This window comes from Rhipicephalus microplus, chromosome 3 (genome assembly GCF_043290135.1).
Source record: "Rhipicephalus microplus isolate Deutch F79 chromosome 3, USDA_Rmic, whole genome shotgun sequence".
NCBI lineage: Eukaryota > Metazoa > Arthropoda > Arachnida > Ixodida > Ixodidae > Rhipicephalus > Rhipicephalus microplus.
Window position 1 is genome coordinate 136,850,611 of NC_134702.1, and position 25,671 is coordinate 136,876,281.

General features: G+C 44.6%; 1 protein-coding gene across 2 annotated transcripts in view; it reads right to left on the bottom strand.

The window, feature by feature from the left end:
* Positions 1-285: 285 nt before the first annotated feature.
* The window catches only part of LOC119171162 (uncharacterized), a 42,675-nt gene continuing 17,289 nt past the window's right edge, over positions 286-25,671 (bottom strand). Inside the window, exons 2-6 of one of the 2 annotated variants that reach the window (XM_037422191.2) lie at positions 24,733-24,989; positions 13,630-13,778; positions 6,507-6,610; positions 2,432-2,512; positions 286-632 (exon numbers count right to left, since the gene is read on the bottom strand). In XM_037422191.2, the coding sequence (XP_037278088.2) occupies positions 457-632; positions 2,432-2,512; positions 6,507-6,610; positions 13,630-13,778; positions 24,733-24,879 (657 nt within the window). In that variant the 5' untranslated portion in view covers positions 24,880-24,989 and the 3' untranslated portion in view covers positions 286-456. The remainder of the gene's footprint in view (positions 633-2,431; positions 2,513-6,506; positions 6,611-13,629; positions 13,779-24,732; positions 24,990-25,671) is intronic. The other variant, XM_075888483.1, reaches the window with a different exon arrangement.

Here is a 25,671-nt window from a genome sequence, read left to right on the forward strand (position 1 = left end):
CGTAACAATATATATATATATATATATATATATATATATATATATATATATATATATATATATATATATATATATATATATATATATTTCATAAGTATAGCAATGCGATGCTAGATGCAATGTGTTAAGGTTCTTCAAACACTGATTATGCTCCTGTCAATACTCGTGACTGCTTGTGGCTGCCCCATAAAGTTTGTATATGCAGAAGCACTTTCTAGGCACAGTATAATATTAACTGCTAAATTTATCGACGCTTTCCACAATAAAAGATGGGAGACGCGTGCATCAGCCATAAGTCGATTTTTTTATTAGACAAGGAGCTTGCTCATCTGCTAGGATCACTTGACCTGAGACAGTACGAAACACTAATAGAACCCGGAATGCACCACGACGTTTTTACTTTATCTGGTTCAGTAACATTGCACCTTATGCCAGATGCTATCCAAAAGGCAGTCTTCATTTTCCTGCTGTTAAATCACATGTCTCAGTGATTTGCTTATGCCGGTCCTCACAGTCCGTCCCTGGAACTTTCCAAATATTATGGCTCATGCCGCAAAATTTATTAAACGTTGCTTCGCATGTACTTGACATCCCTTTTTCCAGGTCAGTAACAAGAATCATGCATCCAGTTCCTGCAAAAAAATGTTTGAAATAGGTTCATTGGTACCACGGCAGTTTACTCATATCAAATTGCACATGGTATTGATCAATTATGAATGGCAGCACGATAAAGGTAAAAAGCATCTGAAAGTGCGAAAGGTTTACAACTAGAAAAAAAGAACAGTCAACCAACAAATAGCTCTCGGCATATGGTTTAAAGCACAGAGGTAGTGCTAAGTTGTACCCGGTTGTGCTTTAAGAGGTGAAGAAATCTTTACTGTTGAGGTGCTTGTTGTGTTTTCACTGTTATTCTTTGCAACTGTATTCGCGTACCCTACTCCAGCAATGGCCTTTCATTGTGCTGCAGTATTTGGAAACATTTAAATATATTACTTCTCATAAATTACTATATTCCTGAGCCATCTGTATCATATTTTATTACCACGCCAAATTTATGCAGCTTGTCATACGGTGCTTGTACTGTTAAAGGAAACTAGGCAATACCGAAGTCACAAGTATGCTATGGAGACACCGAAAGATAAACCATACGACAAAATAAAAGAATACAGCGCCTGGAGGCTCGAGTATATGGAGATAAAAAGCACAAAAGGAGCGTGACGAAGAAATGACAGAAAAAGCGGCCATGTGGATAGGAAGCCCTGGCTCCTGCCAATACCTCATATCATTGAGTTGTCGCAAGTTCGTGATCACTCCAATAGTGCACCATAAAGTCATTCGGTGGTGCAACGATGGCCCCTGCTCGTTATAGGTTTCCCCCACGATCATGTTTATTGTTGGCCCAAAAAGATCAAAAAACCGTCTGTGCTGCGCCGAATGCTGCCTCCTGTCTTGTATCGCAATGCACGTGGCAGCCGCTTTTTCGTCAAAGTTTATTGTCGTCCTTTCTTTCTTTCACCCCCTCCACCCTTTTTTATCCCATCCAACCATCGCTTAATGCCCATCGTAGTCACCGATAGCCTGTTCAAGCGACCTTCGTGTGTGATAAGTCTTCACTAATTCGTTCACCATACAATTGAATACACTCGAAGCGCCACACGATAGGCGGAAATCATGTAGTATTTTTTCAATTTCGCGCACTTTAAACAAACCCTGCAAAAAAAGAACCAGCCTTGTTACCATACCGTAACTTGAAAAGTTTAATATTTTTAAATAAGAGCTACAAGTCTCGAATTGAGCTTCTTTACGTACAGTCGGTTTTTTAAAAAGTTCAATAGGCAATCTTTGATTTACCACGCTTCGCGGATAAAAAAAAAAGCAATCTGGCGTGCTACATTCAGCTAAGAACAATACTGTGCTAGTTAGAGACGCGTAGCACTCATTTTTTATTTTTCATTGCTTGATGCTATTTAGCTGAAACCCCCTGTATGTCGTAGGTAAATCCTTTAAGTTCTGGAAATGACACTACGCAGAGTATTCCGACCAGCCCAGCTAATGAAGCTAGAACGCTTACGCGATATTATTTCAGTAACGATGCTAGTCTGCAAAACGGTGCTAGTTTCGTGACGTCTGCGCCAGAGGAACAGTAGTGTGGCCATCACTGCAAAGTTGATCCGTACCATTAGGGCGAACACATCGAATATAAGGATCCCCAAAATACTTTTAATTTAGAGTTTTTAAGGGATGTGCTAAAAATTGATGTTTGTTTCTGCCACGAAGCAGAGCGACATGCTCTACACGTTGGCGTGTCCGCTTCAAGGCAGCTGTCAACATCTCTGCTCTCTTCGAATGTCTGTACAAGGCATCTGTTGCATTAAATGTAAGTGCAAATAAATTTAGAAAAAATTTATTGAAACACAGTTTGCACACTTACCATTGTGCATGTTGGGTACGCGGAATAACAAGCACTCCTCATAGTCAGAATATATTAGGGTGTAATTCATGATCCAGTTACCTGTGAGTAATACATCAAATTTCATTATGGGTAGGCTTGTGAGCCAGCAACTAAAGAAGTGGTAATAAGCATTTCATCACACCTTCTTACATGACCTATGTGAATCTTGGACGAGTTTATTTAAAAATGCTACTGCAGATGACGTACTTGTTTCGAAGGTTCTATACCATGCTGTATAGCTGTTGTCATGTGAAATATATATTGTAAGAAATCTAACATTTGGTTTTCACGCTTTATGTGTTGAACACCTAAAGTATAGAACTATAGAACTCAAGTACCTATAAAAGCTGATGCTAAGTACGAGATTCAGTAATTATTCTTTATAGCGGCACCATATTTGGACGCCCTATAAGAGGCATTTTTCACCTGAAGTGAACAAAATGATGTATTTTTATCGGCTTGAATATTGATTAGGTGTTTCTCTTACCTAAGGTCGATCCTCATATCATATTACCTGTCACTCTAAAAAATTACGGTCAGTGGGTAATTTAGCTCGTGTTTAAAAAATGATGGTAAAAAATTATGAAAAATTTTGTTCGGAAATCCTTACGGATGCGTTCTTTGGATTATTCTCTGATGAACTATGCATGTTCTGTCTACATCGTAACCCTGGCAGAGTCTGTGCTACCCGTAGTACTTTCTCAAGCCTACCAACAATGTTTTGTAACAGTGCTTCGGGCGCCCTCTTCTCCACTTGTTTTGTCGTCTGACAAAGCTTTCCGTTTGCTCGCTGAACGGTGTCCAGTTTGAGAAGCAAGCCGTTTATAGAAAACAATTATCCATCTGGGTCGACAAGGAGTAGGGTGGTGGGAGGCTTGCTAAAAAGTTCATGGGGGGCGCAGCGCCAGACTATGATTCCTCAATAGTAGCTCAGCTCAGAAAATCACTACTCAGATGCGCAACATAAATGAGTGAATGCGATCCGAAATAGCCCCGCTCTGAAAGGCTAATCAATTTTACCCCGCTCCGGACTTTAGTGCAACCACCTCGTTGACCCCCTCTCTCCCACTGGCAGACGTTCTAATGATCGTGAAGGTCAGCCACTCCTACAATTTGACCCAGCGTAAAGAAAGACCATTCTGAGCATGGCTGCAAACATACAGGCTAAAGTCAAGTCAGCAATCAAGAAAATGCTGACTTCTGCCTGTTTCGAAATCCAGAAGATCAATGGCGTTTTCCACTAGATCCGGCAAGGCCTCGACTAGGGCCTCTGTGCCGGATCTCGTCTTTGTTAGAAGCATTGGCTCAGTTGTATGGTCGAAGCCGCTGGTAGACCTAGGTAAATATCATTACATCATGGCGACCAGCTAACAAGTGGAACAAAATGGAAAGAAGGCCTTCTCGTTCTCAGACTGGGACGAATTCCAAGAGGTTCGTAAGGCCAGCGCCTTAAGTGGCGAAAAGCCCGAGTGCCTTGACCAGTGGTCCGAAGGTGTATCGAAAGACCTCTTCTCCATCACCAAAACCGCAGAGATGCATACACGAGCAGAAAAAAAAAACGCCAGCCCTGCACGGAGCGCGCTGCAAAGTCACAGTGAAAGCTGAAAGAGAGGCCGTTCGGAGTTTTTTCTGAACTTCTTTGGGTATTGCTACAAGCACACTTCTGTGTACCCACTATGCCATAAATAACCATAACTTTTGTTTGGTAGCCTAGCATTCACTACGCCATCTTTCGTCATTTTTTCGAGAAGCATGGTATCCGCTCCACACTTGTTTGGAATCTATTGCAATTTTTTGTGCAGTGGCTGACGACAATGAAGAATTATGTCTGAAGTGGCAATGTGCCACGGCCAATGGGGGATGAATAACGAGGTTCCTAATGCGCTGGTGCATTCTACGACTGACTCGTTACGCGACTGACATTGTGGGACGCCTGGCTCTTCCTCTGATATTCTAAAAAGCTCTATTAGTCATATTAACACAGTTCCCTTCCCGACAGCAATCCTGCCTGGGCCAGCTTAGAAACTACTTTCAAGCACCAGCGTGACCCAGTGTTATAATACTGGGCTGGCATGCAGTGGACCCGGGTTCAAGTCCCATTGGGTTAGTGGCGTTTCTTTATTAATTTGCTGAGTATTTTTGATTCGGTACTGGTTACGGGCACCGGTGGTGGTGGCGGTGGACAAATACGGCGCTGCGCGTGACCCACGTTCTAATTTTATAACAGCTTTCGCTGTAAAATTGATATCAGGCTGGCGTACTTTTTTGAGACCAAGCAGTTGCAACTCGAGTTGTGGAAAAGCCAACACTTGAAATGCAAGCTCATGAAAAACATCGATGAGCTTAACAGGGAGATGGAGGAGCACTGCCAAACTATTTCTATGTAGCGATGGGACAAAATCTGTCATTAAATTGACACGCATATGCACACGGGAGGTAAGTGAGACAATCTCGAACACTTGGTAGATGATTCCAGTACCAAGTCGAAATAAACGCGTGTTCTAGCTAAAGTGCTGCATGAGGTCAAGAAATCCTCTTCGGAAGAGAAAGTGCTGAGTTGAAAGCGTGCACTTAACACTACAGCCGGCTCTGTAAACGATCATGATCATATGGGTGGTGATGTGTAGACGACGCGAGATGAAAATGTAACAGAGAAATCCCAGTAGCCCATGCGGAATTCAGCATGTGCCATGGCTTCCACCATACCTTACGCTGAGCTGCAAGGATATCGAGGGCCTCTCCTGTGCTTTATCTTCTTCATGCTACCCGCGCAGATCGTTGTGCTGGCCACGTGATAAGTGATGCATTTCCTCCGTCTTCATCACTCATAGCAATGCGACGCCGCATCACAGGGCAGCGCGTGCAGTAGCATTGCAGTGACGCTTCCCTATTGGTTCCCCGCATAGCGTCACGAACGGCGATATACAATCTCAAAACACCGCATCTTTTACAGAGCTAGCGTGGCTGCCAATGTTGTGACCACGAGGAATACAAGTAGCAGCTCCACGGATCTATACACAACCTGAACAAAAATTACTTCATAATATTTCCGTCGTGAGGCACTGAATGAGGGCTTCTCGCCGCATGACCGCAAAGCACACAAAAAGGCTAGCTAGCCCATGGGCGACTGAAGTAAAGGACTAGAGGAGAGCGCAATGAACGGTTGGGTCAGGTACACTCTACTTCCTTTTATAAAATAGAAGAGGCATTGGTGAGACTGAAAATATGAACGATGAAATGTGAAATTTACACGAGGTAAAATTTAACAAAGAAAAGTTCGATTCTAACAGAAGAAGGCATTCTTTAAAAAAGTGATCGACACCACTAGTAAGATTAAAAATCGCGACGCTTCCGGTTGTTTCATCGCGGCGTGGTCTGGCTGATTTACCTGTTTTCATCGTTTCACTTATTTCGCAGAACTGACAATGAACGCAATCGGTGCTTGTAGTGTTCTCGTGCAAATCAGCGGTTCTTGCTCGTTTCTTTGATGCACCTGATTGTGCTTTTTACATTTACTACGATGACCGTTTTACTATGGTGCTAGCTTATCACTTCCAAATAGAAACAAACAAACAATTAGAAGTGGTTGTGCTTGAATCTTACGCCAACTACAGCTACTAAGAATTCAGGTTTCGTTTGCAGCGTGAAATGCGCTGGGTTTTCTAAATCTGTACAAATCAGCGACGTCACCAATTTTCGAAAAGAGATAGTGATTCTTCCTATGACAATTTTTTGTTCTGCTAGTAGTTCACAACATCTTTCTCATCTCGTGTAAGTATAATTAGTGAAATATAATTATATGCAATTCATAGTTGTTCTCGTCCTAGCTTGTTTTAAAGCTGATGCCGTCCTGAGCAACGCAACGTTGCAAAAAGCATGTAAATGTGATCTTGTGCATTTTTATAACGTTTGCAAACAAATGTTTTGTAACACTACGTTAATTTCCAAAAAAGTATGTTAATGTCTAAGGCACTATACGCTTCGTATGAGAAGTTTAATGTTCTTTGTTAAAAAAGCAAGCAAAATCCTACCTTACTTGCTCTCAGAATCTTACCTGCCCATGCTCTAAGGTTGCTGTAACGAATGGGCTCTTCCTTTTTGTCGTTTGTTCCGAGGTGAGTATTGTAAAACATCCCTGCGTAGTCAATGTGGCCTTTGCTGAAATAACAGATTTAGCAAAGAATATCAATGGCAGGCGGAGATATTCAAGCTGGGTGTACAATGTCGGGAATCATAGCGAAAGCCACTCGAGATGCTCATATTATTACTAGTACTTTTCTGCAGATTGCGCACCATTCTTCCAAACAAATTACAAATAATGAAGGGACCAACGACAGGTCAGAACGTGTGATTAGATTATTGTAAAATGAAAAGAACAATAAATATAGCGACATATTCCAGCATTCTTTTCGCGTTGTGACTAGCACTTAAGTTTTTAAACCAAGCTTAAACTTATTTAAACCATTTTGTTGCGCAGCATAGCGAAAGAGCCTTGAAGCTGGATTATAGAATATGGAGTCGATCAATTCACGGAACGTCTTCGCATAGTGTGATGCAGTTGTGCGTGTGAGAGTATGTATACCAATATACAGCCCCACTAAAAAATGTACCACTTACGACAAAAAAAAATAGTAGCACGGTCAAAAGTGGCACTGCCGTCGCGGCCACCAGTAGACCAAGTCAAGCAGCTGTGCGTGTGCGCGGAATGCATGCATGCGCATTAAGCCACCGCGGTCCCACACGAACCACCAGGGCAATCACCATTTGTTGCGCGTGTGCATATGACTTCGTATTTGATGCCAATAGAGAAACTACGTACGGTTACAAATATTTTGTGACGTTTTCCACTTTACCATTCTAAGATCAAACGGGTAAAATTTCCTGCGCGCTTAAAAAAGTGTGTACTATAAAGTATGGTTGTTGGCGTGCAGCTTTAAAAGAGCATGTAGATACGTCACCACAAGAAAATAGAAAATGGAGGAAGAATCAATGCGTCCGCAAAATCATAAAAAAAACGCGGCAGAGACAAGGGTGGCAGCTGCTCTGTTCAATTCAAAACTCTTCATTGACCGAAATACAGCACAGTAACTTGAGTAACTGAACCTACAGTGGTCGAAATCCTAAAATGGCGTGCACAAGCGGCAATGTTTCTGCGCGTCATTGTCGTGCTACGAAACGGAGTTGCAAACAGGGTGAGGGTAAGCGCATCACGACCAAGCGCTCTGAGCTGGGCCCGTAGTCTTTTAGGTTCTGCCTTCGTAATCGAATCACTCTATATTAACGCACTTCAGCTGAACAGAGAACATGAATACTTTGACGTCTACTTCATTTTTTTGTTATTTTCTTCTACTTTCTTTTACACTTGGCAGCAACGCGGGCAAGGAGGAATACTTCTGAAATACGTCCTCCTTATCTCCGCAAGTTAGGTATCGAACACACACACACACACACACACACACACACATATATATATATATATATATATATATATATATATATATATATATATATATATATATATATATATATTGCCCTGCCGCAGTAGTGAAGCAGCTAAGGTACTCTGCTGCTGACCCGCAGGTCACGGGATGAAATCCCGCCGGCTGTGGCAGCTGCGTTTCCCAATTTCAGATGGTGGCGGAAATGCTGTAGGCCCATGTGCTCAGATTTGAGTGCACGTTACAGAACCCCAGGTGGTCGAAATTTTCGAAGCCCTCCGCTATTGCATCTCTCATAATCGTATAGTGGTATTGGACGTTAAACCGCATATATCTATCAATATATTCATTTAAAGCTTAGTTGCTTTAAAAAGCCACAACTTTCCACTGTTATGTTTGCTTCGTATCCAACCATGTCTACTGTTTTCGAAGAAGTGCTTAGAAGAGAGCTTGAAAATTTCAAATCTAAACTTGAACGTGAACTTGGAAAAGAGTCGACAAAAATCTATGAAAGTTTTGAGTTGATAAGTAAGCAATATGATAAGCAAGATGTTGATAAGCAAGAAGCAAAATGAAACACTGAAAAAGAGAGCAAAGTCCTCAAATGAAGGCATCTAGTGCGGGAAGACGAATGTACTAAAGGCATGAAACAGCTGAATGACTATCAAACAAGAATCACTAATTCCGGGTGATACTCGGGGAATCTCAATGTGTAAATGAAGAAAATCAAGTATGGGAGTAAACGGAACCTGCACACAATGCTCTTCCAAATGAGTTCAGCTTTGAATGAGCAAATGATAGCAAGTGTTATTGTTGTTTGCCATACATTCAAAACCAAGAACAATGCTTCGTGTTCGAACTTGATAGTGCAATTTGAGAGTCGCTCAAAGCACGACGTTTTTTTTCTTAAGGCAAGAAAACTAGGCTATCAACAATGGCATTGGTCACTCCTCAAATGGTTCATTATTTGTGAACCAGGGTATTTGCCCTGTCCTCGAATGGTTGCTCGGTACGGCAATCAGGGAAAAAAAGGCATGCGAATGGAAATTCGTTTGCTCAATGAATGGGAAGACTTTCGCTCGTAGTGATGAACAATCCAGGGTTCTTCGCGCGAACAGTGAAAGTGACATAGCTAAAACAGATTTAATAGTAACAAGCTTTTGGCGACAATTTATACCCAAAATAGCATTAGAATCAGAAGATGTAGGCAGACTTGCAGCTTCCGAAACTGTTGGTGGACTATCGTGCTTCCATCTAAACATCAGATCTGCCTATCATGAGCAACAGACTCAAACTGAACTGTTCCACCAGGAGCTACATCTACGGAAAGGTCCCTCCCACTTGAAAAGAAAGTATGTGAACAGAGAGGCCAAATACAATAACATTGCCGTGAGTAGCGCGAAGAAGTGGAAAAATGGTAGGCAGAAGTGTGAGGCGTTGAAGCCAAATCGGTATGAGAAATAACGGTGCACGAGGCATTCCAAACACTTAGGCGGAAAGAAGTTGAACTTACTAGTTCTAAAATTTACTACTGACCCTGATAGTTTGGATGTTTTGCTGGGACGCGAATCTTAACTGTGCCGCCGACTCGAACTTTGGAAGGTTAGCTCTTTCACGATTGTCCACATACTGCTTCATTTCTTAAGACGAGAAAAGACTCTGGTACAAAGTTGCTGACTTGGAGGAACTGAGGTGTTGCCAGGTAAAGAAGCTATCTTGAGGGCAACTGCCAACCCTGAAGAAGTTGAGCAGGAGACACTCTGTGGTACTCTGTGGTGAAAACCTGTACGAAGCCAAGCAATCAGTCAAGACTTACTTGAAGGGACGCTGTTACAATTCTGCAATCAGAATGCGCTCCTTCAGAACACGGCTGAATTGGTCAATTTCTCCATCCAGTTTCTGGTAGAAGACAGATATATTCTGAAAGCTAAATACAACGTTGCCAAAAAAAAAAAGTCTCGAACTGCAGATACTGAAACTGTGGACCATTGCCCGTGGTCATTGGACGCCAAAAACCTCTGTGGAAAGTAGAAGACAGAAACTCGATAATAACTTGAGAATTTACATTAGGCGTGTAACGAATTTCAGGCCACTTGGAGTGATAGTAAGTGAGGGAAATAATGAACCGAGAATTTCGCAGCACGTTGTGCAAACAACTAATAATGTTCATGCAAAGCTTTTGCTGAGGTTGATAAGGCCACGGAACAGCCTGGAATGGAGCGATTGAAAGTTCTGCAGGTGTATCTGCCACCTGACATATGTGGCAGTTGTTTACAGCGTGTTCAACCTGGTTTTCTAGGGCGGGCCACAAGTACCTGTCAGGAAGGTTCTGTTTAGTGCGAACAATGTTAGGATGTGATTCGTGGACCAGCTGAATCAGCTTGTGCAGAAAAGAAGCTGGGGCAATCACCCGTTCATCTCGGAAAGTTAAGTTCTCGACACAAGGCAGTTCTTGTTTAACACTAAAGTGAAGCAAAAATTCAGCTGAAAGGGCATGTTTTGGAGGCTATTCCTCATGTACATAAGAAAGAACTTGAGATATTGTCGGATCTGCATCAATGGCAGCCTAAAGTTCAGCTTTGGTAATACAAGAAGTAACCAAGCTAATATTTTCTTTAACACGCTCTTCAGTAACCTGTAGCTGAAAAAGGAGACGCGACGAAACGTCTGCAGGACGCAGTGTACTCACACTGCCCTGAACTTCTTACTCAACAGGTTTTAAAGGGGCTTTAAAGGCAACAATCGAGTCAACGTTGATTGTTAAAATAGCGGTCCATAAACGTCGTAGTGTTACTTTTGTGCCAAAAAAGGGCCTATTTTGAAATAAAGTCACGTTTTAGTGATCTACATCGGGTTAACGCATTTCAAATTACCCGCCTCAAGAAGCGGACTGACTGGGCCGACTCACGTCACTGTTGCCGTGCACAACGTAGCCCGGCTTTTTTGCGCTAGTAGCAGCAGACCGATAGCAGCGGGAGCCTCAGCAGTCACAACGGCCATTGATAAACTTCCCGCCTTGGCTTCAAGATCGCTGACGTTTTTGGTTCAACTGCGCCCCGCTAGATGGCACCACCTGTTCAACGTAACTACGCGAAAATTTTAGGTTGTTTGTCTGATATCATCGGGATCATTTTGAAAATTTACTGCGGCGTGTGTGTTTTTTTGCACTTCCCTCAATTTCTCGGTAAGTAGGGCACATTTCTTGATAACATTGTCATTTTAGATATTGTCGTACATTGGGCTTTCACTCTGACGTAAATTGTTATTTGACTTTAGTGTTCATTTAAGCCGAACTGATCCTGTCGCCCAAAAACTGCAATTCACTCCACAAAAAAACCTTATTGTTATTAGGATCGTGCTGCATTCACTGATGCGAGAAAGAACATAATGCCAATTTGGCATCGTGTTCACCTCGATTTCGGCCCCGTACCAATAAATGATTTAGGTAGCGCTGTGTAACTTTGCTACTTTTGAGTATTAAAAATATCGTTTCCTGAAACACAGTAGGAGCAGACGTGAGCTGAGAGCGCACGCGGCAAAAACGAAAGAGCCCGTCGTGTAAAAAATGTAGTTAAGTCTTTACAGCACGTAGGAATTCAACATGATGATAAGCGGACGGAGGGTCCGGCCTAGAAAAAGCAGACCACCTTGGACAGCCGTGGAATAAGCTCTTCGCTATGTGGGAGTGGAAACCCGTTGATGACGATTGCTTTTACCGGTTCGTGTAAGACTACGCATATAGCTGGGGGGAACCACTTTTTTTCTTGTCAACGCCGAGAGGAGACACCTAGTCGAAAGCGAATACAGGCTCGATGAATGCGTTGGCTTGTACTAGCTTCCACTGGCGTGTACACATTTTAAGCATGAAGCGGTACTACGACCGATTCCAACACTATAGCCCCCCAATAGCTTGCTGTACTCACTTCATTTCTTCAAATGTTCACAAAAAGAATTCTGCACACAGCCTCATCGTGCCCATCGGGGTGATTCCGCTTGAGAGAGAGAGAATAATGCCACTAAAAACTTCCAACGTTCAGTGTAACGCAGACGTCGTACACAAGAGCAGCACTCACGGCACCGCTACAACAGATAAATCCAGCCACAATGCACGAGTGGGCACTGCAGGTGCACGAGCTTCCACGGAGTGACCAACGTGCGTGAACACGAAAACAATGGTGTTCGAGGAGGCGCTCTTGACGACTATGGACATTGGGTTCTTTTTCAATCTGCAGTGTTTCTTTGGCTTTGGGTACACGTTCGCCCCTGATAAACCGTGTAATCAGAAAATCATTGTTGTGATGTAGTTACTTTTGTTACAATATGCTATGGACTAAGCTAACTTACTTCAATTTCAATATTGACTGTACTTTTTTTTCAAAAACTATGCTGCAAAACAACCTCACTGTCTCAATACTAAGTAAAGGTGACATTTCTCCCTTACCATCTTATCATTTGGCGTAATCTGAACAACGACGTCAACCTTCCGGTGTTTCGTGTAACGTATCTTACTTTAATGCGAAGTTACTAGCCGCAGCTGTAAGGCTGCGTCATTTCTCTAGAATCTTTGGTACACCCATGTATTGTTTATCGTACGGGTCAAAAACTTCATCAAAATATATGGAATATGTAGAAGCAGACACTTTTAGGCAGTTTAAGTAATCATAACACCATTTGATAAAAACCGAATGCTACCCACATGCTTTGTTCCTAACAGGTCGTCAACCTGAATAACTGTGACTTAATGCAAGAACGTTCTTGTTATAATTTTCCATTTTGCTAACATTCCTCATCGAAACCAGCAGACTTCTTTGTGTGTATTAGGTGCCAGTATTCTGCTTTACCCTAATGAATCTGGTTGGGCTTTGTTTTACTTCGAACTAAAATAGTTGAGAAAGTAATCAACATGAGGCTACACTACTACGCAACCGTGCTAGCTCTTCCGCACAAACTTTCTAAGAGCAAATTAGGAAGAAACATCAAATCAAAATGAGCAGCTGGGCGATTCGGCTATTTTCTCTACAATTTTCTTGCAGCCATGTATCTTACTAAATATATTCGCATATATTGTACCCAACAGTCTTGTGTTATAAGCTTGGTGCTGTCGGCAGATTAATTTTTTAGGGGGAGGGTCGTCATGACCTATCAGCTCCCATTTTTACAATGTTTCTAGAAAACAATGAGAATTTTTTTCTGTAGTTTGTGCAAGTATCAAAAGTACTATCGACTACCACATTTGGATACCACAGTACGGTAGCACCAATAACATAGCATGATGTTGCGCAATTTTCGCATACACACCTGCAGATACACTGCATTTGGACCTTCCTCTACACTGCTGCAAATGAAATATCTTCACAGTACTTTCCCAACGATTTATCATCATTAGTGCACGTAACAGCGCTCGACAGGCACTGTGTTTACGCTGAGTTTTCGGGGCAAAGTACCTTAATGCCGATGCTTCTCTGTCCATGGTGTCCATTCTCACGACTACGTTGTATGCAGCAACGCTAGGGTAGCTCATGGTTACTCGCCCAAATTTTGACCTTCGATCACGCACATAAAAAAATTCTAAATTTGCGTTACTTGAAAATGCTATGCAGCAGGGGTCGTGTTACTGCAGCGTTACATGCACCGTACCGATTCTCTTGCTTCTTTAAAGTTTGGGGTAATCGATGCCGCAACTGCGGCTGATTCAAAGACCTGTTCAATTGACATCATTCGAGAAATTTTGTTACTTACCAGTTGTTGTACTTTATAAAGTTGCTTGAATATTTTACACAATCTGGTGTCAGGGATGATATGTTCAAATAAACACAGCTTTTATTCGCCGTGTGGGGGCTGACGTAGTTGAACCCCAAAAGCCACAATATGCTCGAAATGTTCATCGCCTACAAATACAAATGAAGTTCACTGAGTGTACTGGAACAAATCTAGCACTACAGTACAAGTTCATAACTTAAAAGTAGGAGACAACTATCAAGAAATATTCGACAGGTTTATTCGTAAAAAGCTCGCGTTGCACGTTTGGTTGGGTTATCAACGACAGACATTTACTGAACATACGTTTACCATTGTTGCGCTAGCATGATGACGCATCAAACTGCAAATATACGTTGTAGTCGCGAAGCTACCCCTCCCTGACATATTTTGTTTGTATTTTTATGTGTAAGTTGTCGGAGTGTGCCAGCCTGCTCGATTGCAAAACGGGTAGCGTGTACCTTGCGGCCAGCAATAATTATGTATTGTACTCGCATGCATGCCTCCTTATGGTTCTATGGACGCCAATAAAAACATTAGTTGTTATACAGAGTTCTACACATAATGTTAATCATTTATTTGCTCTATTTGCTCTTCACCAGCTGCAACGTGCCACTCTGTAGCAAAAGAATGTTCCCCACTTGCCACCTCGGATACGGAACATTCCCAAAACTTGCGAAAACAGAAATACTCAAGAAAGTGGCCGCGGGGCTCTCCATTATGACTAAATCAGTTGAGAATCAGACGCGTAATTTTAAGGGAGTGTGTCTTGGCCCCTGACAGAAGCTACCTTCTTCAGCGAAAGCAGTGATGAGCTCACAACAACAGCAGCTTTGGGCATCGCAATTGTTAGACCAAGCCACCTGGTACTGTCACTGATTTATCGCACAACGAAGCAAAAATGTCTGGTTCTAGCTTAATTCGAAGCCATGACGAAAGCATGTGCCCGCTACACTGACTGGAAGACTATTATCAGTGATCGGTGCCGACCCAGTGGCAAAAAAAATTATATTACATTGACGGAGTAAATCATGACGAGTGGGGCGAAGCGTCCTTCCACCCATATGTCCGTCCGTCCGTGCGCCCGTTCATCTGCACCTTGGAATCTTGCTGACAAGCACGAGGCGCAGCGGCCATCCGTGCTCCTCCTCGTCTATGGTCCGCGAAGCAGCACGATCTGGCAAGCACACTTGTACGGCGATGATCCAGGAAAATAAAAGATAACTGGCTCGCAGGCAGAGCCATGCGGAGCCCATGCAACAGCAAATCGAAGAGCAGCTGAACCAACAAAGCTTCTAGCGTACCTTCACCCAACCGCCATATTGTACACACGGCCTCCAATAGGGCACGCGCGCAGCGTGTTTCTCTCCGGCCGTATGAATCGCTGCGCTCCCCAGCTAAACCAACGAGTATCACTTCGCGCACCCGGCTACCGCGAGATGGCCTGAATACCGGTGGCGGCGGAGACCGTGGCATACAGCAAAGTCTACAGGATTCCATCACACGCAAGTTTTTTTTTTATTTTTTGCGTACTAGCAACAATCACCGCGAGAATCTTCTGGCTGAAAAAAAGGAAAGTTTTTTTTCTCTCACTCACTGCATTTATTTCGGTTAAACTTAAGAAAAACATATCAACTGCTGCATTTTTCTTATAGTCAATTGTAAGCAGGTATGATTCGTTTGCTGCAGCATTATTTTTTTTCATTACGGTCAGTTTTTTCTCGATAAATACCTTTTTTAGGGAAATATACAGGTGGTCTGACATTCCTCCTCTCTGGAGACATGTATAGGTAAAGCTAGGCTCATTATTGTTGTTGAATTGTATTGCTTTCGCATCCTAACTCACAACCTTAATTTTATATCACGTACTGATATTTATGAGGTCGTCAACCGAACTGCAGTTACGCTTTAGGCAATTGAGTGTCATTGTCATGTGTCGCAAATGAGTCCTGTGGAAACCCGCAAAGTGGCGGAAGGGTTAAGGAAGGGAAAGAAGACAACCGCCTGTTTGTAGCACAAAGCCACACATATTTAAATGTCATTGAAATAACGTACTTGAGAAGTAATTTTGCCAGAATATAGCAGAAGGCTTCGATTAGTCGAGCTACAATTATTCTCCAGGTCACTCACCGTGAGAGTCCCTCAGTGGTTTTTGTCTACTTTTTCACCATCTGAACTTTGATTATGTTTTGGTAGCCCAATGACAATATCAGTGCCACGTTTGTTCATTGTAATCTCGACTGCATTCAAATCAAAGGGCCCCACATGTAGCGTAACAGCGTCTTTTTAATGAAAACTGAGTATTTGCCAAGGTAGACTACTAAAGAAAGAAGGGCGAATTATCGCTGCTATGTAACACCGCAGAGTTTCACACCAGGTACATCAAAGTGGACTCGTGCTGCATACTTCTTGAACAAGCAAACACTTGAATGTTTATTCTTACACTGTGTAATAAGTGAACGCCATATCATTTATATATAATGGGCGACCAAAGGTGACCAAAACTTGCCTGTAACGAGCTCGGTGTCGTTCACTCGAAACAGGCGACGCTCAGTTTAAACAATGTCTAGACGCGTGGCGAGCGCCTGCCCCCTCCTCCCTGTATTCTGCTTGTGCGGCTCGGGAGTATTAAACTGAAACAGCGTTACAACAAAACGTGGCGCTAGTTCCATGAAAGGAACGGAAAAGCAACCCTTTCGATTCATTGTAACTCGTGAGCGTAGAACGCGGCACCCTTTTGACTTCACTTGTTGATAGCGATGTTTTTTTTTCTTCGCCAGTGCCCTTCATACTATGCAGCCTGTAAACATCAAATTACAGTAAGTTTCCAGCACATGCGGATCTCTTGCAGAAGCATCGCAATTATAGGTGCTTTAATGTGGGCGGCGCCAATATACAGTTTAAAACAAGCCCATTTGAAAGTATATACAATCAAACCTGTTCGACAGACAAGGTGCATCTCGAACACCTTGGCCCGACAATCCCAAGTGAGAGCGAAATTATATCGAAAAGTAAAATATTTTTTGTCGACACTTGCAAGCTCCGCTAACGCCATTGCACCATTTTAGACCATACGAAAGAGCGTCGCGGTACGAAAAAGAGAGCGGGTTACGCCCACCTCTGGAAACATGCTCTCCCCATGCGATAGGGATGGCCGGAGGGAAAACTGCCTCACGGCTGCCATATCGAAGGTCATGTTGTACGCACGTCTATGGGACAGCAACCACGGAAACGAGAACGAGAAATGAAATGCGTACAGCGCAATCTAGTATATTGTCACACAAATGCAGTTTGCATGCATCACTATGCGAAAGCATTGTCAAGTTGCAAGAGAAAAGAATTGCTACTGGATAAAAAGGATGGTTCATGATCGACAACCGACGCCGCTCCAGCACCGGCCAGGTCTCGCCATAAAGAGCTTAGCCCCTACAATCAACCGAAGACCACCTGTGAGGAATCTGCACGGTGTGCAATAGGTGTTGGTTCTTCTACATCTCATATTGCTCTTTGCAGCTTATTTTACAATTGCTACACAACAATTAGGAAAGAACTAACCTCCCTTTTAGTTCTTGTGGGTGGATCTCTGATTCTAATTTGGTTAGACTTGGTGCATTTTGGCAGCATTAGAGAGATTACTCGTGAGCTCTCAACAGGTGTGACAATAAGGTGTCAGATGACAACCTCGGATAAAAAGCTGCTTTTCGCCCTTGCCGCTTAAGCTAAATGCGTGCAATGTTGCATACAACATGCACTGAAATAGCCAACAAAGAGATCAGGGAAACACACTGCGTAGTAGTAAACTGAAGGTTACAGGCTCGAGCACACACGACGAAAAAGTCATTTGCATCATTCATAATGATTCATTTATAGTCACGCGATAATTACGAAAACATCACTTATAAAAAATATTTTTTCTGTGTTTCCTCAGTTTCATTCTCACTCGGATCAATTTAGGTGCGTTAAGCAAGCACTGCGGCAACAGTCGATGAGAACGTGGCACGGCTATGGTGAAGAAGACGACGACGGGCTTGAACGTGTTCTTAGACAGCTCACTACACCATCTTTAAAATATTCTCCAGATTTACACTATCTAATGATACCCTGCAATACTCATCCATGTCATAGGCGATATCTGGATGTTTTAATCACTGAATTACGCTGTCGTATTCCTCCATTAAATCTTTCTTTGTTTAGAGCACACTTGACTCTTTCCCCGCTCTGTTCTTTTTGTGGAGAAGAGGAAACTGTAGAACACTTTCTGATCTCTTGTAGAAAGTTTTCATCACTAAGAAAATTATCACCAGAAATACCATTACGAATCCTTATAGTAGCTTTGACAACGTGAAATTTACTATCCCTAAATACACATCCCCTAGGGCACAGCAACGGAAAAGTGTACAAGGCCATGCAAGATTTCATTGTACAGTCGAAGAGATTCACTCAATGACTTCGATTCTAAAGGATTCTCAGTTAACCAATGTAGGCTACAATAAAATTTTCTTTGATATTGCTACGGGGAATAAAGTAAACACAATGAATATACTGGCGAGCTAATGCGTACAACGCTGCTGCAGTCCGAGCACGTTCCCCACAGCACTTCGTCGTCGTCATCCTAAGGCCGTGACTTAGCCCGTGACATTACCCGCTGGCGGCAGAAGCACCGTCACGGTGCGATCAATTATCGGGGCGTGAGTAGTATGCTTTAAGCCGTGAGACGTGCACTATATCGGTCGGAACTGAAGCTGGTACTGACGTGGTATGGAGTGGAGCTATCTCATAGGTCACGCTGGTGACCTTGCGTGTGACGCGGCAGGGGCCAACGTAACGGGACATCAGTTTTTCGCAAAGACCAACACGACGCGATGGTAACCACAGCAAGACGAGCGACCCCGGAGAGTACTGTACGTCGCGGTGCCGGCGATCGTAAGCACTCTTTTGGTTAAGCTGCGAGGCACATAACCGATCCTGGGCGACTTGGCGGGCGATGTCAGCTCGGGCCAGGGCATCACGAGCATAAGCAGTCGATGAGGGGGCGTCAGATTGGAGCATGGTGTCCATGGGCAAAGGCGGGTGATAACCAAACAGTAGGTAAGAAGGTGAAAATCCAGCTGTATCATGACGTGAGCTGTTGTATGGGAAGGTAACGATAGATAAGTGGATGTCACAATCTTTGTGATCCTTGGAGACGTACACCGCTAACATATTCGTCAGGGTACGGTTGAGGCGTTCCGTGAGGCCGTTGGTTTGTGGGTTGTACGGTGTAGTGAACTAGTGATGGGTAGAGCAGGGTCGCAGGAGCTCGTCGACTACTTTAGATAGAAAACAGCGGCCGCGGTCGGTGATCAACTGACGAGGAGCATCATGACGCAGAATGATGTCACGAAGAAGGAAATCGGCTACATCAGTAGCGCAGCTGGTGGGGAGGGCGCGTGTAATGGCATACCGCGTTGCGTAGCCGGTAGCAATAGCAATCCACTTATTACCGGTGGCCGAAACGGGAAAAGGTCCTAGCAGATCGAGGCCGACTCGAAAAAGTGGCTCATCTGGTACTTCAATGGGCTGGAGGGTACCAGCAGGTCCCAGAGCAGGTGTCTTGCGGCGCTGGCAGAGGTCGCATGCCGCAACGTACTGTCGCACAGAACGGTAAAGGCCAGGCCAAAAGAATTGGTGGCGAACCCGGTCATACGTGCGTGACACCCCTAGGTGTCCAGCGGAGGGGGCATCATGGAGCCGAAACGTCTGAGCGAAGATGCGCAGGAACAACGAGTAAAAGCTCAGCACCATCTGGGCGGGCGTTGTAGCGGTACAAGATGTCGTTGCGAAGAACGAACAGTTGTAAAGAGTGGTCAGGGGGGGGGGGGAGTGCAGACCATTGATAATAGCACGCAAAGAGGGGTTGCGGCATTGTTCAGCAGCTATGTCAGTGAAGTCGGTAATTGAAAGAACGAGGACCTCTTGTTCATCTTCCATCATGTCAGGGGTGTCGACTGGGTAACGGGACAAGCAGTCGGCATCCTTGTGAAGTTCTCCGGATTTATAGAATACGAAAAAAGTGGACTCTTGTAAGCGCAGCGCCCAGCGACCAAGGCGTCCCGTAGAGTCTTTGAGTGAGGAGAGCCAGCAAAGCGCATGGTGGTCCGTAATAACTAAGAATGCTCGGCCATAGAGGTATGGTCGGAATTTCACAATTGCTCAGACGAGAGCTAAGCACTCGCGTTCTTTGATCGAATAACCTTGTTCCGAGCGCGACAACAATCGGCTTGCGTACGCGACGACGCGGTGCATTCCTTGTTGCCGCTGCTCCAGCACTGCGCCTATGCCGTTGCCACTGGCGTCAGTACGAACCTTCGTGGCGGCAGATGGGTTGAAGTGTGCTAGGACTGGTGGATTGGTGAGAATCTCAATGAACGACGAGAAGGCGTTTGCTTGCTGTTGGCCCGAGGTGAATGCGACATCCGTTTTGAGGAGGCCGGTTAGAGGACGGGCTACTTCAGCAAACTTCTCGACAAAACGACGGAAATAGGAGCACAGTCCCAGAAAACTTCAGACGTCCTTGGCTGAGCGGGGTGTGGGGAAGTCGCGAACTACTCGGACTTTCGCAGGGTCTGGTTGAACGCCCGCAGCGTCAACAAGATGGCCGAGTACGCAGATTTGGGGTTGCCCAAAGCGACATTTGGACGAGTTAAGTTGCAAGTTGGCACGTCGGAAAACATCAAGCACTGTGGACAGAAGGGTAAGATGGTCGTCGAAAGTAGTCGAAAAAACAATAACGTCGTCAAGGTAGCAGAAGCAGATGGTCCACTTCATGCCTCGAAGGAGAGAGTCCATCATGTGCTCAATAGTCGCGGGGGCATTGCATAATCCAAAAGGAATCATCTTGAACTGATAAAGTTCATCAGGAGTCATGAAGGCCGTTTTCTCTCTGTCTTTGTCGTCCACAGTGATCTGCCAGTAGCCTGAGCGAATGTCTGTTGAAGAGAAATATTTGGCACCGTGTAAGCAATCGAGTGCATCATCTATGCGGGGTAGGGGATAGACATCTTTCTTGGTAATATGGTTGAGATGGCGGTAATCAACACAGAATCTTCAGCTATTGTCCTTCTTTTTACCAAGTACAACGGGTGAGGACCAGGGACTAGATGAGGGTTCTATTATGCCCTTATGAAGCATTTTATCAACTTCTCGCTGTATAATAGCACGCTCCAGGGCCGACACACGGTAGGGCCGTCGGCGAATGGGCCGAGCGTCACCGGTGTCGATGCGATGGGTTACCACGGAAGTCTGGCCCAAATTACGGTCGCCGAAGTCAAAGATCTCCCGATAAGAAGCAAGCACGTGGCAGGGAGCAACGACTTGTTCAGAGGTGAGCTTGTCAGATAGATTGGCTTGAAAAGGTCGGAACAGGAACGTGACGAGAGCGACGTTGATGAAAAATCGGGTGGCGGATCGGTGGTTAGGGAAGAAACTGTGTGGTCGACTGGTAGTGTCAAATGCGCAAGTGACATGCCGCGAGGGATAACTTGCGCTGAGATGCCAAAATTGAGGACGGGAAATGAAGTTCGGTTGTCCTTAACAGTAACCACCGTGTTGTGGAGTGCAACATTACGTGTCATGGCCACGTCAGAAATTGGGGCCGCAGCGTAATCACCCTCGGGTACTGGAGAATATGGCGAGAGTTGGACTTGGACGGCGGCTTGCGGCGGAAGTCTGAGGAAATCGACAGAGCGCAGACGAGGTGGGCTGGTGGAGACGGTCTCTGAGAAGGATGGTAGTTTGAGCCGAAGAAGACCTTTGGAACAGTCAATAAGCGCAGCGTGTGAAGTCAGAAAGTCGAGTCCAAGGATGAGGTCATGAGGGCAATTTTCTAGTACAGCAAACACAACTGAAGTTTGATGCTCAGAAATCGTTATTCGCGCAGTGCACATTCCAAGGACAGCAGGAGTACTCCCATCCGCTGTACGAACGGTAGGTGCAATCGCAGGCGTCACAACTTTTTGGAGGCGGCGGCGGAGGTCTGAGCTCATCACAGATATTTGCGCAAACCGGTATCAATAAGAGCAGTTACAGGTAAACCATCAACGAGAATTGTAAGAAGGTTGCACCGCTAGTCGGGAGTAGTCAGAGGATTTGCAGTCCAAGTCGTGTATGCAGCGTCACCTCCGGCGGCTGCACCGGCTAGTTTTCCGAGCGACGGTCCAAGGGAGACAGAGGACGGCGGGGTTGGGGCGAGCGAGACTGACGACGCACGGGTGATGGCGAGTGGCTGGTCCGACGTTCTGAATTATGCTCTGCACCTGTCTCTGTACAGTAGGACGGGGCATAGGGTGCATGTTCGGAGCGAGGTCCCCAATCACAGAAGCTCGGTCGAGGTGATGAGGTCCAACGGCTGCGGCAATGGCGAGCGATGTGTCCTATCCGATGGCACGTGAAACATATGAGCCGATAATCATGATTGCGCCATTCAGCTGGGTTTCGTCTTGGCGCGAACGTGCGGTTAGGAGTGGCAGCCACAACGAGTGCAGCCGAGCTGGAAGTAGCAGGGGCATTTTGATGAGGTGGCGAAATGCCCATATTTGCGATCTCTTGGCGAACCACGGCCTGTATCATTGAAACAGCATCGAGGTTGTGTCCTAGCGCGCTGGCGCTAGACATAGCGGGTGCCATAGCCTCGAATTCCCGACGGATTATTCTGGTGACGTTTTCCGGCGCTAGTGGTATGTAGTGTGGGCAAATCTTCGCAAGAGGACGTAGCCGCCGTGTTGGGAAGGCGGTCAAATCGGTGAACTATGCACCTACGTTCCGCCTGTTCGAAGCGACAACATGCTTCGATGACCGACTCCACGGTCGAGCAGTCCTTGCACAGCAGAAAATTGAAGGCGTCATTGGCGATTCTTTTTAGGATGTGTCCAACTTTGTCCTCGTCGAGCATGTCCTTGTCGACCTTGCGGCACAAAGCCAACACGTCCTGGATGTACGCAATGTACGGCTCTGTGGATGTCTGGGCACGAGTCGCAAGCTCTTTCTTTGCGGCCACTTGACGTCCGATGGGTTTCCCAAATAGATAGCGCAATTTCTGCTTACAAACGTCTCAGCTGGTCAACTCTTCTTGATGTGTCTCGTACCAGAGTTTTGCCGTGCCATGCAAGTAGAAGATGATGTTCGCCAACATAAGCGTCGGATCCCAATGGTTGCTGCTGCTGACGCGCTCATATAGAACCAGCCAGTCATCGACGTCTATGCCACTTGTGCCGTTGAATGGGCCTGGGTCACGAGGTTGCAGCACAACGATCGGTTGCGGGGCTGACGAATCTTGTTGACATTGAGTAGCCTGGTCAGTCATCGTGGTAGCTGCAATGCGCCGTCCGATGCGAAGATCCAGCTCGTGGGGCTGTATAGCGAGTTGTACCCCGCACCTTCCACTAATTATGTTACGGGGAATAAAGTAAACCCAATGAATATACTGGCGAGCAAATGCGTGCAACGCTGCTGCAGTCCGAGCACGTTCCCCACAGCACTTCGTCGTCGTCATCCTCAGGTATCTACTTTGCTCGTGACAACATCAATCACTTATTGCTCCTTCAGTAGAAACTAATTCATCCAAATTTTTTTCGAGAATATTTTACGAAAATTCAATATTTCTTGTATTATTATTGTCGCTCCTATTTAAATATATATATTCCTTTTTTTGTTAAGCTCCCCGACTCTTTGCCAATCCCCCAGTCTTGGTGTGAGCCACAACTTTAGGAACCACAGCTACACCTACACTGTGGTGTTGTCGGTTGAGTATTGAGTAATTTTAGCTCTGCGTTCTTTTTGTGTTTGAGTCTTTAGTTGATAATTCCCTTTTAATTTTGCCTAATCTGCTGCATTGTTATAGACTGATTCGCCTGGCCAGGCACGATCCGCCTTGTCGGCGTCAATGTCAGGTAATGAACTGCTGTTAGTTATTCTTCTCAAGTGGAGTCAACAGCATTTCTGTCATAATCATGCCAACAAATATAGGTCTCATCCGATTGAAAGCCACCTCAAATCATTTTCAGACCATCACCGCCGTGTACCGATTCGGACGAGGTGCCATAATGTGCAGGTTAGCAGACCAGACTTGTGTACAGTATCTGCTTAAGTATACCTTGTTCATGTCAACCCCGGTGAGTGCTGTCATGGGGCCTCAGCTTGCATGCACTAAATGCCGCGTAAGGGGCCTCGATTCTAAATTGAGTTCAGCCAGGAACTTGAAGAGCTTTTCCGGCGCCATTTGTGTTTTCCGTTGCAATCACTTGAATAATACCAAGAGGATACCTACCAAATCTTTCATTGCTACGTTTGTGGGCACAACATACCTGTTAGAAATAAAGCGTCGGCATCTGATCCTTCGCGCCGACTTCCTCTTTTCTTGTTCATTTCAATACAAAAGGCGCTAGAGATTCGACCACAGTGCGCGAGAACCCAAATGAAATATTCACTACCATTTCTGCGATGAAAGCGATTTTTTAAGAAAATGCTCCACATCACCAAAAAAGTGCTGCCTTTGTGGAAGGAGTCACTTCACAGACCACTCTGAATGTCCTGCTTGCGCTCGAAAAATACTAGTCCTTGAAATTATACACTGCCAGTGCTGCTCGCTTGAAGACGATAATGATATTGATAACGACCGGGCTTTTCAGATATTCTATTGCAGCAGGTCAGATTTTCAGTCTAGACCCCAACCTCTCACACACAGGTGAATCTGATGTAGAAATGGCAATGACTAAGGCCATGGATAAATGATTATCTAACCTTACTCACTGTCTGGAAGGGATGTTAATCAGTTTAGCATAACTGGTTAACTCCCCTGCAGATGGGGGGAGGGATGGGACAGATTGAAAGAAGAGTGGAACAGAGATGATGCACACACGCACACCCATAAGAACCGCGCAGAGTGGCAGACTTGTGTGGCATACGGCAGAAATAAAGAGTAGGAGGCCAGGTGGAACATTGTTGGTAATTCTAGACATTGGCAGAAGTCGCAGCTGCCAACGTAACAACTGAGAGAGATCTGTAATATGTTGTGAATTTTGGGTGAAATTTGAGCTCGATCTTACTTACCCTATGAATGTCTTGATTCGTTTCGTATTGCTTGTCTCTGTCAACGCTCGTTTCTTCATTCGGTAGCCTGTCAGTGCCTCTGACGTATATACTTGCAAATGCCAGCGTAGTGAAGATATAGATTACATTTGTGTAGATTGCTGTCATTTTGTACGGCTTACTATATCTTTCTCTCGTTTGTGATGTTTACTGAAAATGTGCTTAAGTTGTCTTGGTAATACAGTTCCGTGGCTGATACACCCCCGAACTTGTCGGACCTGTTAAAAAAGACAATATTTATTTGTTAGAGCGAAGTAATCCTGGCTGGTGAATGCATTCCAAAATAAATAAGATTGAATACTGTAACGGAATTTTCTTTCCTTGTTGTTTGAGCTCTCTAGTAGATGAGTCGATCTTTTCAGGAATAACATGAACAAGAACTCATAAACAAGGCTAATTTGCTCTAGAGGTTTCAAGCCTAACAGAAGGAAGGAGCTGCATGGGCAGCTTTGCTGGTTTCCCTTCCGTTTTTTCTCCCTCTTTTTCGTTTTTCTAAATTAATTTTTTCTCATTTTACTATAAACACTTATTGATCTTCACTCTCCTGATATTGCTGCCAGGCTAGACACAACTGAGTAGAACGGGGCTCTTACCAGCCGAAACAGTTTCACAAAAGACGACCTCGTAATTTTACAGGTGGAAAGATTCATTACAAAGGTCGATACTGACTTCATGAAAACGTTATAAAAATAAAGAAAACTTAGTCACTAACTTTGTTTGCCTATTCACGAAAGTGTTTCAAATATATTGAAATAGGTGGTTTTTGTAGTATACAGATTCGTTGTCTTCACGTTTTATGTACTAAGTTCTATTCCTTCACTCTAGAATACAGTATAAAACTGCAATCTCGCACTCCGTATACATTTTCCTTCGCTTTACGCTTTCTTTTTATCACTAGTG